At 50.9% G+C, this 15,729-nt stretch overlaps 1 protein-coding gene across 1 annotated transcript; it reads left to right on the top strand.

Annotated features, from left to right (window-relative positions):
- Positions 1-8,884: 8,884 nt before the first annotated feature.
- Positions 8,885-9,538, top strand: LOC148866206 (uncharacterized). Its single transcript, XM_088976419.1, has one exon. The coding sequence runs from the start codon at positions 8,885-8,887 to the stop codon at positions 9,536-9,538; it is 654 nt and encodes a 217-aa protein (XP_088832545.1).
- The last annotated feature ends 6,191 nt before the right edge of the window (positions 9,539-15,729 follow it).

The following is a 15,729-nucleotide window of genomic DNA, read 5'->3' as shown; positions in this document are numbered from 1 at the left end:
AATGCTATGTTGCCGCCCTGAAGGGAAAAACCAAAGCAGCCAACGATCTCGAACTAGAGCGACCTGCGGAGCAGGGCGAGGAACGAGCTTCGCCCACTGAGGAAACAGTCGCAGTCCCGACCTCGGCTATAGATCGAGCGCGAACACTACAGATCGGTGCCTCCATCAACGAGCCTTTGCAAACTGAACTGGTGAGTTTCTTACTCCAAAATTTAGACATTTTTGCATGGTCCGCGGCAAATATGCCCGGTATTGACCCCGGCCTTATAACTCACAAGCTTAACACTGACCCTGTAGTCAGACCCATTAGACAGAAGAAACGCAACTTAGCCCCGGAGTGCTGGAGGGTGGTCGACGAAGAAGTCGAAAAGCTCCTCGCAGTGGACTTCATTAAGGGAAGTTCATTACCCGAGCTGGGTAGCCAACCCAGTGCTGGTGAAAAAAGCCAACGGCAAGTGGCGCATGTGCGTCAACTACACCGATCTGAACCGAGCTTGCCCAAAAGACAGCTTCCCCCTGCCTCGAATTGACTGCCTGGTGGACGCGACCTCGGGACACGAGCTGCTAAGCTTCCTGGACGCCTACTCAGGCTACAACCAGATTAAGATGGACCAGTCTGACCAAGAAAAAACCAGCTTCATTACCGAGTTCGGCTTGTTCTGTTACAAGGTCATGCCCTTCGGGCTAAAGAATGCTGGTGCGACCTTTCAAAGACTTGTAAATAAACTTTTTTGGCCTTTAATTGGCACAAAAATCGAATGTTATGTAGACGACATGGTCGTCAAAACACAGTTTTTGTGAGAATTAATAAAAGACTTGGATTCTGTCTTCCAAATTCTGCGTCAGTATAACATGAGACTAAACCCAAACAAGTGTGTCTTCGGTGTCACCTCGGGTAAGTTCCTAGGGTACATTGTCAACCAGCGCGGCATTGAGGCCAACCCGGACAAAATAAAGGCCATCCTTGATATGAGACCACCTCGGAAAGTAAAAGAAGTTCAAAGGCTAAACGACCGCATAGCCGCTCTGAGCCGCTTCATGTCCAAGTCGGCAGACCGCTGCCTGCCTTTCTTCAAGGCAATCAAAGGCAAAGGGTTCGAATGGACCCAAGATTGCCAGCTTGCGTTAGACGAGCTAAAGACTTACCTCGCCACCGTACCAACCTTAGCCAGACCCGAGGAGGGTGAGGTCTTAGAACTGTACCTCTCGGCGAGCGACGAAGTGGTCAGTTCGGTATTAGTAAAACAAGTAGATTGGGTCCAGCGGCCCGTCTATTATGTTAGTAAAATTTTGCAGGGAGTAGAAACAAGGTACCTGCAGATAGAAAAAATTGCCTACGCACTGGTGATATTAGCTCGGAAACTCCGCCCATACTTCCAAGCTCACACCATCGTTGTCTTAACCGACAAACCCCTAAGACAAGTTTTGCTGAAGCCCAAGGTCTCCGATAGGCTGACGAAATGGGCCATCGAACTCAGCGAGTACGATCTCCAGTACAAACCTTGGACTGCAATTAAGGCCCAAGCTTTGGCAGATTTTATCGCCGAGTGCACTTTCAGCCACAAAGCCCTACAGGTCGAGCCCGAGGTCCCCAGTTCGGGCGAACCCGGTGCTCCCGAGCCAATAGAGTATAAACCCCGTGAAGTAGCAGCCAGTGTGACATCTCTCCTGGTCAGGCGAAACGTGAACTGGGATGAGGAGCCCTGGATCCTTCACGTGGATGGTTCCTCGAACCAGCAAGGTAGCGGGGCTGGAATAGTCTTATGCGGCCCGGGCGACACAAAATTAGAATACGCACTACGCTTTGAGTTTGCGACATCCAACAACGAGGCAGAGTACGAAGCACTGATAGCTGGGCTGAACCTAGCGCGAAAGGTAAAGGCAAAGCACTTGGTCATCTGCAGCATTTCCCTGCTCATGGTTAACCAAGTTATGGGTGAGTATGAAGCACGCGAGCTCTCCATGATCGCATATTTGGCGAAAGTAAAAGAGGCCCTGCTCAACTTCCAATCACACTTCATCAGGAAAATCCCGAGGTCAGAGAACACTGAGGCCGACGCTCTGTCCCGGTTAGCCAGCACAAGTCACAACAACATGAGAACCGTGTACATAGAGGATTTACCTCGTCCTAGTATTCTCGGGGGGGGTAGAGGAGGCCGCTCCAGTCCTCGAAGTAGAGCCGAGCTGGATCGACCCACTCGCGAGCTTCTTGATAGACGGAACCCTCCCTGTAGAACGCAATGCGGCCAAGAGGGTGCAGCGCTAGGCAGCCAAATACGTCATAATAGACGAACGGTTATACCGACAGTCCTACACGCTCCCCTACTTGCGTTGCCAGCGACCTGCCGAAGCCGAGTTCGTACACCGCGACACTCATGAAGACCTGTGCAGCGGACACTTGGGGGGCAGAGCACTCGCCCAAAAAGCACTTCGACAAGGATACTACTGGCCAACGGTGAAGGCAGAAGCTGTTGAGCTTGTCAGAAAATGCGACAAGTGTCAGAAACACGCCAATATCCACCATCAGCCTGCTTCCGACCTCAAATACCTCGCCAGCCCGTGGCTCTTTGCACAATGGGGCATCGACCTCCTAGGGCCATTCCCGCCAACAATAGGTGGAAGAAAATTCCTAGTTGTTGCAGTAGATTACTTCATGAAGTGGATAGAAGCCAAATGTTTAGCAACTGTTACAGCTCTAAACATACAGAACTTCTTTTGGAAGAACATAATATGTCATTTCGGGTTACCTCGGATACTAATTTCCGACAATGGCAAGTAGTTCGAGGATATCAAGTTCCAAGAGTGGTGCCAGAACATGGGGATTCGGCAAAACTTCACATCAGTCACACACCCGCAGGCAAATGGTCAGACGGAAGCAATGAATAGAGCCATCCTGCGTGGGCTGAAAGCACGTCTGGATCGTGCTAAGGGACTGTGGGCCGAAGAGCTACCAAGTGTCTTGTGGGCTCACCGAACTACAGAAAAAACCGCCACGGGAGAAACCCCCTTCAACCTCACCTACGGCACTGAAGTAGTTATCCCGACGGAAATCGAAGTACCAACATTGCGACTAGAAATATACAGCGATCAGACAAATGGAGATGAGTTACGTACCAACCTTGACCTACTGGACGAGGTAAGGGACCTCGCGCACATCCCGACAGTGGCCTACCAGCAGCAGGTAGCTCGCTACTACAATGCCAGAGTAAAGCGACGAACCTTCCGAGTCGGCGACCTGGTCCTTCGTAAGATTATGGTGCCCGAACCCGGTGTAGGCAAACTTGGACCAAACTAGGAAGTGCCCTATAAAGTAGAGAGAGCGCTCGGGGGGGCATACAAGCTCGAAACCTTGGAAGGCAAACTAGTACCTCAAGCGTGGAACATCGTGAACTTAAGGCGGTACTACCTATAAACCGCCAAGCGAAGTGGACGAAATCGCTATAAGGTCCTATGTCCACGATGTGGAGCCAAGAGGAACCTCGGCATAAACAAGCAAAGAAAAGTTGGGCATATTATCAGCTCGGCAAAAAATCAGTTCGCTGCAAAAGCCTTCGCGGCAAAACAGGTCACAGAAGTACAATAACCCGGATAAGTGGCATATTATCAGTTCGACAAAGAATCATTACGGGAAAAAGGAACACTGGCAAAAGGATTTATCTATTCCGTTGCAAGAAACAAGAGTACATTGGCCATCAGAAGGCACTTCAAAAAAAAAATATTATCTTTACATGCCCGGAGCTACTTCTTCGCCATCAGAAGGCACTTCAACAACACCCGAAGGCCCTGCCTCTCCTTCAGAGTCCGGCTCGCCATCGACAGCATTGGCCATCTCCTGAGTTATACGCGAAGTGGATATGGCACTAACATCGAGGTCGGGGTACGTGTTCCGGATCATCCACCGGCTCAACTTGAACCCCCTTCTGTAAGAATCCACCATCAGATCGTCAAAACGCGGAGAGGCAATATAGTCTTCAACAACCTTCCCAATATAGCTTGGGAAAAAATCTGCGTCTTCTCCTTGATGTCCTCCTGAAGATATTCAACTTGATGTTGCAAGTCCAACTTCAAATCCGCCATGTGTTTGACGACTACCCCCATGGCCTCGGCATCACGCTGAGACATCGCTTGCCTGGCCATGGCAACGCAAGCAACTTCTTCGGCAGCATAAGCGGCCGCCTCAGCGGCTCGGAAAGCCTCTTTAGCAACATGGGCGGCAACCTCAGCAGCTCGCGCTTGTCGCGAGCTCCTCTCCACTTGGGCCGCTAAGGCGTGAATTGAAGAATTCACCTACCAAAAGAAACAAGTGAGCAACAGTAGCAAAAGCGATAGAAAGTGAAGGCAGACGAAATCTGACTTACCACCATTGCGTGTGTTACGGCGCGGCAGGCGACCTGATTCAAAGGAAGATCGGTCCACGCCGCGATCTCCTCGGGGAAAGTAGCCTCCCTACTCTTCTGAAGAAAATAGTTCGGCATCAACACGCTCCTGAACTCCCCTAGAACTCTCGAGCCCGAGGGCCCAGCTCGCGTATGAGCGGACCCAGAGTGAGTAGGAGCACTGGAGTATGCAGGAGCACCCGTATGAGTAGTCTCAGCATAAGGCGCCCCGGTAGTTTCATACATCGGTGGAGTCACCTCGGGCTCCCTCGGCAGATCCTCCGACGTGTGGCCTGGAACTTGAGGCTCCTCATCCGGGGGCAGATCGGTACGAGTTCGCTTGGCGACCCGCTTCCTCCTCTTCATGCCCTGGAACAGGCGCCCCCCACGAGTTCTCTCTGCATCCATCACAACTATAGAAACGAGTTCAACATCAGAAAAAATGAAGGAAAAAAGCAAGCAAGAAATCACAGAACTAGAAACCTACCCGAACTCAGGCCGGCCGTAATAAGCTTGGCCTCCATCAAGTACTCATGACACTTTAAACCTTGTCGTGCCTATTGTCGGAGGCCCTTCACCGTCTCTTTGTCGAGAGTGACACCAGAATCAGGAGCAACCTCACCCCACCCGGTCTGAAAGGGCCATCCTTGCGCACTTCGCACGTCGAAGTAGTCCCGCTTCCATGCCGGGACCTTATTAGGAAGATCGTGCATAAGCTTAAAGCCCGGATGAGGAGAAAGGTAATACGCCCGTCTTCCCCCAGGAAGAGAACCCCCTTGTCTCTTAAGCATCAAGATGGAGGAGAATATCTCCAAGTCTAAAGGGAAATTCTGCTCGTAGAAAAGGGAGACTGTCCCCACTAGGTTCCGAATAGAGTTCGGGTGAAGCTGGCCAATGGTAACACCAAAGTGGTTTATGACTTCGACTAAAAGGGGGTGGAAAGGCAGTCGCAGCCCCGCGGCGAGCTACTCTCAAAAAATCACGATCTCGTCAGGACCGTGTTCCCAAGAAAAACTACCCGAGGGAATGAAATATGTATACCCCCCAGGCAGATTGTAAGACATGAGTATAGATTGGAGCCCCTCGGGCGTCATGGTTGAGGGACCAAACCTATCTACCATCCGACCTCGGCGAGAGGTAGACGCCAAACTGCCCAAAGTGGCTTGGCTTGCGGGTTCATAGTCATCCTCAAGTTCCACCTCGGGATCACTAAGGCAGTCGGGGGATACGGCTCGGTTTGTAGAACCTACATCAGTCCTACTTGAAGAATCGTCTGAGCTATCAAAGCTAGACATCGAGGAAAATAGGTGGATTTAGGAAGGTACTCACCGGAAGAAAGTTTTGAAGGCTCTGGAGACGGGAACAAGCCAAAAAACCTTGGAGGCTAAGTAACCAGCCTAGACGCGAGCTAAAAAAAAAACTTGGACGCGAGCTGAAAAACTTGGACGCGAGCTGAAAAGTTGGACGTGAGCTCAATAGGCAAACCGCAGAAGTGACAAATCGACTGGGGTCCCCCACTAATTATAGCTACAGTAACCAAGAACCGATCGGGCAGATCAAAGACGATCCGGCGGCCCATATTCGCGCTGATAGCACATCCCCTGAGGTCGAGACGTGATTGGCGCACGTCTTTCCGAAAAGAGTGAAATGTCAGCGCACGTCTTTTGAAACTGACGTCGCGCCGGCACACGTCTTTCTGAAACTGACCGCGCCGCACGTCCCCTGCAACTGACAAAAACCGCCAGCGCACGTCCCTTTAGAACTACAGAGGCGCGCTTTCTTCAAATTTAAATGACCCACTGTCACGTCCCAGCGGCGCGAATTTTTGAAATTTAAAATGCGTGCTGTCACGACCATCAACATTTATGAGCAGTAGGCACATTTCCCGCCTTCTCGGAACCGAAGAACCCTGGCAAATGCAACTCGCGCAGTCTAGATTCAAAGGATGGGACAAATCCACTTACCACCTTACAAAACTCCCCGCACCAGGGCAAGACCCTTGGCGCGAGGAGTGGGGGGAAATTGATGAAAGATGATTTGGCCCGACCTCACAGTTATGCGGCACGTGGCAAAAGCAACAGCTCGACACAAAAGCAAGCCTAAGGCATTTTCACCAAGGGGAGAAACCAGCATACCGAACTCCCTACTAGGGGCCCGAACTCACCCTTGGCCCCTAACCGGAATCCACTGGCCTGCCTTGCAACAGTTCGGGACATACCTCGCCGAACTGACCTACCTGGTAACAGCTCGGGATACACCTCGCCGAACTGGCCTGCCTTGTGTAACAGCCCGGGATACCCCTCGCCGAACTGACCTGCCCTATACATACCTCCAAACTGAAGACTTCGCCTCGCTCACCACTCCACATCACCTTTAGGGCACCAAAACCAAATAAACCGTACTATGCCTGACACTGAGGAAGTCCGTTCCCGAGGGCGCCGCACCTGACTGACTTGGGATCTGACGCTTGACGGCCGCACTCTAAACGGCCACCTGCCACCACCACCTGACACCGCCATCTCTAGTTAGAGAGACGATTAGGCAGTGATGGTTCTGTCCCAGCAGAAAGGACGACGACCGAGTTGACAGACGTAAGGGTAATCATACCCGACCTGACAAGAGCCTCGGAGCGAGTGCACAAAGTGATTATAAGAGCCCCCTACCCCCAACGAACAAGGTATGTGAACTTTGCGCCATCTGGTCTACACTTTGCCTTTGAGAGATTACTGACTTAAGCTTCGAAGTTATCACATCGGGTTCCCCCCGGAGTTCTCTTATTTTTCCCGTTTCAGGCTCCCTGACGCTCCAGCTCAGAGGCGAATTCGTTGACAGCTAAAACCGACCGGATTGCGCTCCATCACTTCCAAACATCAGGTCGGAGATCAAACTTCAATTTTGTTGTTAACAGATGCATACGTTTTGAAAAATAGAAATAAAAAAACAACTAAAAGAAACTAAAAACTGTGAAAAAAGAAGGTCTCATATGACCTAGATCAACACAATACCCATTTTAACGTCCAAGTGAAGAAGACGATCAAAACGGGTCTAATATCATCCATTTACAATAGGATCCATTTTACATAAACTAATTCACAATGACACGTTAAAATGGGTCTATTACAACCCGTACATTGCACGGTTATAATAATAATAATAATAATAATAATAATAATAATAATAATAATAATAATTGATTTGGGGTGATTCAACCCAGCCCATTCGAGGCTGAGAGACCCAACCCACAAGCGCCAGACCTAGGAACGAGATCCGCTATAGCAAGAGTTACTTTGCTCCCCTCGTATGAATCCAATCACAGAGTGCCCACGCGTCCCCACAGAGCTCTCTGATTGCCCTCATACGACACCCATCTCAGGCGTTCATCTCCACCTATCTCTAGGCAGTTCAAGTATAAATAGGGGTGCCCCCCCCTCCAGGTAAGGGGGGTCAAATACAATCGGCATTTGGATTTGGAACTAATCTCAAAAGCTATATTGTAATTCCCCTCTTCGTACCCTGTACTAACTCGACCGTCGGAGACTCTGCCTCAGGTTATCACCTGAGGCCTCTGACGTATTCTGCCTTGCAGCACCTCGGCCACCTGCCTTCGGCTTCTACAGTATTCGGAGCCCTCTCCGCCTCGGCTTCGGCCTGCATACCTTGGCCTCGGCAACAAGCTCTCTGAACCCTCAAAGCCTTCAGAGTCTAGGGCCAAAATTACTTTGTTGTCCTCGACCATCCCAAGCATCAACAATTGGTGTCGTCTGTGGGAAAGCATCCCTAGGACCTTCCCTAAAAGAACTTTAACAAGCGAACAAGTCCCCAAGCTCCAACCAACCAACATGGTACGAAGAACAAGAAATACACAAAATCTTGTCACCAATGAACAATTCCAAGCCATGCTCGACCACCTGGAATACTTGACACAGTGAGTCAAGCAAAACTATCCCCAAGCAAGAGGCTACCCCCAGGGTGGCCGCCCCGCCAGGGAGTCAACATAGTCGGGTTGACATGGGTCCACCAGCTAATCGGTCCCCAGCCTCGGCCACGCGCAGCGGACCAAGCTCTTAGAGTTTGGTAGCAGTTGTCTAGCCAACCCACTCTCCCAAACCACCAGATCTTCTAGCCGAAAGGAGGACAACTCCAAACCTCTGAGCAACATCACTGACGCTGAAGGGTCAATCCGAGGGACGAAGGCAGACGCTGTGATCGCCCCAGCGCCCATTCTAGGGCTGAGGGCCGGCGTCAAGCCTCTTCCCCTCACGTCTCAAACCTCTAGGATGTCCTAAACGACTGTCGCGCTAAGCGCAAAGCACGCGATCTCAACTTCAAGCACTCTAGAATCCGTGCCGAGCACCACCATGTTCATGAAGACTGGGATGGCACGTAGGCCATGTCCGGCCTTATGATCACCGAACTCCGAGCCGAGCTCGAAGCTGTCAAAGCCGAGCTTCGATAGGTTAAGGAAGGCCATTAACACCTCAGCCGGGAAAAGCTGTTAACTAGGGAGAATGAGTGCCTTCTCCCCTAATATCGTCGTCGAGTCTCTACCCTCGAACTTCAAGGCTCCCACCTTGGAGATGTATGACGGGAACACAAACCCTGATGACCACTTGGAGAGCTTCAGGGCACTCATGATCCTGTACGAATACTCCGACGCCTTGACGTGCTGGACTTTCCAGGTGACTTTCAAGGGAGCCTCTCGGTGGTGGTTTTCTAGCCTCTCACCTCGATCCATCACCTCATGGGAGCAGTTTTCCAGCATGTTCCTCGCCCGCTTCATCAGCAGTCGGTGCCCCCAGAAAAGTATTGTCTCGCTGATGACTATCAAGCAGAAGCGAGGAGAGTGTTTGCGGTCATACATCGACTGCTTCAAAAAAGAAGAGCTTGAGATTCGTGACCTCGACCCCCTAGTCTCCATGCATGCTGCCATCAGTGGACTCCTCCCCAGCTCGGCCCTAAAATGCTTTGTTGCCAAAAAACAACCAAAGACGAAGTTGGAGTTCCTAGAAAGGGCCCAAAAATACATTGCCGTTGAAGAGGCTTCGGCTACGGACGCCCATAAGAGAGGCACAGAGCACCGAGACAGAGCTCCCGAGAAGAAGAGGAAGAACGGAGACCATGGCCATGGCAACGACAATAAAAATAGAAAGCCACCGGCTTGAAAAGTTGAAGAAGAACCCCCGCTAGGGGAACCCCAAAAACTACTACAAGTTCCATCGAGGTATCGGCCACGACACTGATGACTGTTATGATCTCAAAAATGAGATAGAGTCTCTCATTCGTCGGGGCCACCTCAAGTAGTACGTCGGAGGCAAGGTCGGTGCCTCGTCCTCCCAGCAGCACCACCACCACCACCCATAAGCAGTAGGCATCATCGACGTCATAGTGGGAGGCATGGCCTCAGGTGAAGCCTCGGCCTCGACTTGAAAAGCCTACGCTAGGTAGCTGAACATCCAGGGTTGGCCCCCAACAAGAAGAAGCAAGAATCCCTCTCCTTCACGGATGAGGACCTGAAGGAGGTAGTAGTCCCCCAGGACAACGCATTGGTGGTCTCGACCATCATTGCAAACTTCATAGTCAAAAGGATCTTTGTTGATAGTGGCTCCTCAGCCGACATCCTTTTCTACAAAGCTTTTGAGAAAATGAAGATAGCTCTGGAGCACCTCCAACCAGTAGATGCCCCACTAGTCGGCTTCTCTGATAGCATCATCAAACCAAAGGGCAAGATCTCCCTATCAATCACAGTAGGGATGGAGCCCCAACAGGTGACAAGGATGATAGAGTTCCTGATCATGAAGATCGGCCCACCCTACAACGCCATCATGGGGAGACCAACTCTTCACGTACTCCAGGTAGCCATCTCCTCCTACCACCTCACCTTGAAGTTCCCCACCGAGCATGGTGTAGGAGTTGTTCGTGGGGACCAGCACGCCGCCTGTCAGTGCTATGTGGTAACGCTAAAGGGGAAGAATAAAGAAGCTTTGCCACTAGAAGGGCTCGACCTTAGGGAGGAGCCAGCGAGCCGAGCCCAACCGGTCGTGGACCTCGTCTCGGTCCCCCTAGACGAGGATGAGCTTGACAAGACAGTCTGTGTCAGGTCCAACCTTCCCCCCGAGAGCCTATCCGAACTAGCTGAGCGTGGACCCGAGCTCTAGGCCAGTTCGGCAAAAGAAGAGGAACTTTGCACCGGAGCATTGGAAGGCCATAGAGGAGGAATTTGAAAAGTAACTCAACGTCAGCTTCATCCGATAGGTACACTACCCTAACTAGTTGTTAAATGTGGTTATAGTAAAGAAAGATAATGGGAAATGGTGGATCTGTATTGATTTCACAAACCTCAACTGAGCCTGCCCCAAGGACAGTTTTCCTTTGCTGAGTATAGACCACCTCGTTGATGCCACTTCAAGGTACGAGCTACTTAGCTTCATGGATGCCTTCTTCGAATACAATCAGATAAAGATGCATGCAGAGGATGAAGAGAAGACCTCATTCATTACTGAACATGGCACATATTACTACCATGTGATGCCCTTTAGCCTCAAGAATGCTGGGGCCACTTACCAATGCCTTGTCAACAAGGTGTTCAAAGAATAGATGGGGAGGAACGTCGAAGCCTACGTAGATGACACAGTAGTGAAGATCCTAAAAGCCAAGACCTTCAACACCTTGCGGAAGTATAACATGAAACTCAACCCCAGCAAGTGTGCCTTCGACGTCACATCAGGCAAGTTCTTAGGTTTCGCCACCACTCAGAGAGGCAGAGGGTAATCCTGAGAAGATACAGGCCATACTAGACATGGCACCCCTGCGGACGGTGAAGGAGACCCAAAATCTCACTGGTCGAATAGCAGCCCTCAATCGCTTCATGTCCAAATCATCCGACCGCTGCCTACCCTTCTTTCGTGCCATCAAGAAGATAAAAGAGTTTCAATGGACGAAGGAGTGCAAACACACCTTTGACAAGCTCAAGGCGTACCTCACTTTGCCTCTCCTCCTCACTCGGTCGGCCAAAGGGGAAACCCTGTACTTGTACCTCTCAGCCGGGGATGAAGCGGTTAATTCAGTCTTCATCAGGGAAGATGGCGTGCAGAAGCCAGTGCACTATGCCAGCAAGGTCCTCTACGATGCCGAGACTATGTTGGTTTTCACCCTCATGATTTCGACAAGGAAACTCTGGCCGTATTTCCATGCCCACACTATAGTGGTCCTGACGAACCAGCCCCTCAAGTTCATCTTTGCCAAACCTAAGACCTCGGGACACCTGACGAAGTGGGCCATCCAGCTATCTGAGTTTGACATCTAGTACCAACCGAGGCCCACAATCAAAGCACAAGCTCTGGTAGATTTTGTAGTAGAATTCACCTTCAGCCAAGCCCTTCGCTAGTCCCCAGAAAATGTTGAGGGAAATCATGTGGGCGACAAGGCTCAAACCCAATGGAAGCTTTTTGTTGACGATACTTTCACTGCTAAAAGAAAGGGAGTAGGCCTCATCCTCCTCACCCCAGATGATGTTGTCCTGGAGTATGTGCTAAGGTTTGGCTTTCTAGTATCGAACAACAAAGATGAGTACGGGGCCCTTCTCGCTGGTCTCTAGCTTGCTAGGGACCTCAACTCCCCACACGTTGAAGCCTTCAGCGACTCTCAACTGGTGGTGAATTAGGTAAACAGTGAGTACGAGGCCAGAGAACAAAGCATGTCCAAGTACCTCGCCAAAGTCCAAGATTTAGCCCACCACTTTCAATGCTTCTCCTTGCAACTAGTCCCGCGAGTCGAGAACGCACGAGCCAACGCCCTCTTCAAGTTAGCATGCACCTCGAATGGAACCCCTGGCTGGGCCATAGATGTCGAGAAGCTACTTTGGCCTTCCATTAAAGAAGTCCAAGTACTCCCCATAGAGGCCGAGCCTTCGTGGATGGATCCCATCGTCAACTTCCTATCAACTAGACGGTTTGCTCGAAGACAGAAATGAGGCAAAACGACTCAGACGACAGGCAGCCCACTATACCCTATTGGAAGGGAAGCTGTACTGAAGATCCTTCACCTTGCCTTACCTTTGATGCCTTCATCCGGAGGAGGGAAACTATGTGCTACAAGAAATTCACGAAGGCGTCTGCAGTAACCACCTCGACGGGAGAGCCCTAGCCCAAAAAGCCCTAAGGCAAGGCTACTTCTGGCCTACCCTCCACAAGGACACATTTAGATTGGTGCAAAAGTGTGATCCATGCCAGAGGCATGCCAACTTATGCCACTGGCCGGCCACCACTCTCTCGGCCCTCAGTAGCACATGGCCCTTTGCCATATGGGGCATGGACCTCGTTGGTCCCTTTCCTCTGGCAATGGGGGCCAGAAAGTACCTTGTTGTTGCAATAGACTACTTTACCAAGTGGGTGGAAGTCGAGCCCTTGGCCACCATCACGACATGATCCATCCAAAATTTCTTTTGGGAAAACATCATTTGCCACTTTAGCCTACCCTACATGCTGGTCATTGACAACGGGAAGCAATTTGATGATGCCAAGTTCCGGGAGTGGTGTGCTTCCCTCGGCATCAGGAAACAATACGCCTCGGTAGGCTATCCTCAAACCAATGGCCTAGCTAAGGTCACCAACAGGACAATACTAATGGATTGAAGACCAGATTGGACCGAACAAAAGGCCTATGGGCTGACGAACTTAACAGTGTACTCTGGGCTTACTGAACCACGCCTCGGACAGCCACGGGAGAAACCCCCTTCGGCTTAACCTACAACAGAGAAGCAGTAATCCTGGTAGAAATCGGCCACTCGACATTATGAGTTAAGGCATACAATGAAGCCGAGAATGATGAAGCCCTCAGAGCAAACTTTGACCTACTGGAAGAAGCCCAAGAACAAGCACAGATAAGGATAGCCGCTTACCAGCAACGAGTGGCCCACTACTACAACTCCAGGGTAAAAGAAAGACATTATCAAGAGGGAGACCTTGTCCTCAAAAAAGTTATGGTCCCTAAACTAGGAGTAGGGAAGCTGGGCCCCAATTGGGAAGGCCCCTACAGAATCAAGTGAGTCATCGGCCCCGACACTTTTCACCTGGAACACCTAGATGGAAGACCTATACCTCATACATGGAATTCAGAGAACCTCTGGATGTACTACAAATGATTGTAACATCTTTTTGAAATTATGGAATGAATGAAGCAAAGTTCCTCTTAGGCTCAATGCTCAACGCGTGTACCTACTAAGTTCTTATAACTCTTCGGCCTCGTGACTGGCAGGGGTGCACAGCCTCCTTCGAGGGCTATAACCCCTCGCAAGACCAATGCCAATACTTAGCGAATAAGTAGCGAACACCTTGGCTATGACTTAATGCGAATACACCAGGATGGCCAAGTGCCCCATATGCCTCAGCGCGCCACCTTGGTGGCAGCTAGCCTCCTAAACTTTCACACTTAGTGCTACTAGCAAAGGAAGCCAACCTCCTAGGCCCCATGGAGCCAGACGAGCCTCAACTCTATCTCAGCCACCCCCTATAGGGAAGGCACCTCGGCCTCACCAAAGCTATTGCATAGGGATAAGGAGCCAGGCAAGCTTCGGCTCTGCCTAGGCCCCATTGAGCCAAATGGGCCTCAGCTCTGTCTCAGTCACCCCTCAATACAGTAGGCCTTTTTGGCCTTGCCGAAGTCAACACTTAAAAGAGTGGGAGGCAGGCGAGTCTTAGCTCAGCCTCGGCCCCCACTCTCACGTCGATAGGTCATCTTGCTATTTACCCAAGTATAAGTAAGGGGAGAGAGCCAAGCGAGCCCCACACTCTGCTTTGGCTCCCCCCATTATAGGCCTCTTCGGCCTTGCCTAAGTGAACACTTAAAAGGGCGTTAGGCCAGACAAGCCCCGGCTTAACCGTGGAGGTTTCACCTCGGCCACCCCTTCGCCACGCTTCTGATGCATAAAGTAAGCTGAAGAGAATTACACTTGTATCATGATGTGTTTTTCTTTTGGAGGGGCATGGACCCTTTGGCAGCAAAAGCATAAATGCAAAAAGACACAAGGAAAAACAACACAACAAATGCAACAGTTGAGGCAAAAAATCAAAAAATGCCACTAATTTTCATTATGAACAAAAAATTTTCAGGCTTTACAAAGTTGTTTCACGGCCCCTCAGGCCGAATACATGTACATTGTCAAAAAAAAAAAAAAAAAAGAAGAGAGAAGAAGAAAATAGAAAAAGCCCAGCTTAGGCCTTGCCTCCTGTAGGAGGGGGAAGAGCAGAGTTAGTAGCCTCCTCAGGAGAATCAGGGATCACTTTCAATGATTTGACGCCAAAGTCAGTCAGAGCCACTACGAGCGCCTTCTTAGTATCCTCGATCCTGTCCAAGTAAGCCCTGGAGGCAAGATCGGCCAGTTCCTTGACCCGCTTCTCTGCCTCTTAGGCCCTCTTCTCGGTCTCAGTGGCCTTTTGTTCGGCCTCTGTGGCACGCTTTGCTGCTCCCTCGGCCCTCTTCTCCACCTCGGCCACCCTCTTCTTCGCCTCGACCGCATCTTCCTTGGCCTGGGTAAGGCGTAGCTCTGCCTTGGAAAAAAGGCTTACGATGCAGACCCTCTCCATCTACTCCTTGGAGAGGCTCTCCGACACCTCCATTAGCTGCACTTAAGCCTCCATACGGAACTTCTGTTCATCGATGAGGCTCGACTGGAATTTATAGTACTTTTCCTCGGCAGTGGCGGCAACTTGTTAGAGCTTTCCCTTCTCCTCCTCCAGCTTGTCCATCTGGGCCAAGGTCAGCTTCAGCCAGTCCTCGAGACCAACATAGTGAAGACAAACCTGCAGTGAAGAAACAATCAGTACTCCACAGAAAAACAAAAAGGCATGAAGGAAAAGGAATAAGCACTACCTTGCCCAGGCTTCCCAAGACCTGGGTGTAGACTCTCTCGGGTGCACTCACCAACATATGAAACAACACTCGGAAGAGGCTTGATGTCAGTTTCACCCCCTGGAACTGAGCCACCACCAGCATGGCCACTATAGTCCTAACAGCGTTGGGCACCAATTGGCTAAGAGTAATCTCATACACCCTCAACAGTTCGGAAATCAGTGGATGAAGGGGAAACCGAAGACTGACCTGGAGAAAATGTTGGTAGATGCAGATCTCCCCCTCCTTAGGAGTCCACGGATGAAGGGGAAACCGAGGACATTGGTCTCAGCTACTGCCTAGGCAGCCCTCATCCTAGGAACATGGTCTAGGGTTCCCTCCCCCTCGGCTGGGCAAGACCCTTCGGCCTCCCAGGAACATGGTCTAGGCCTCTCACAGGGAGGGTCCTCGCCTCGATGGCTGCCTTCAGCACCCTCACGGGCTACCCTCCCCCGAAGCACCTCAACCT

Source organism: Nelumbo lutea, chromosome 3 (assembly GCF_056320005.1).
Source record: "Nelumbo lutea isolate HS-2025 chromosome 3, American lotus-T2T, whole genome shotgun sequence".
Taxonomy (NCBI): Eukaryota; Viridiplantae; Streptophyta; class Magnoliopsida; order Proteales; family Nelumbonaceae; genus Nelumbo; species Nelumbo lutea.
The sequence above is the reverse complement of the archived record's forward strand: the minus strand, read 5'-3'. Positions and strand labels throughout refer to the sequence as shown.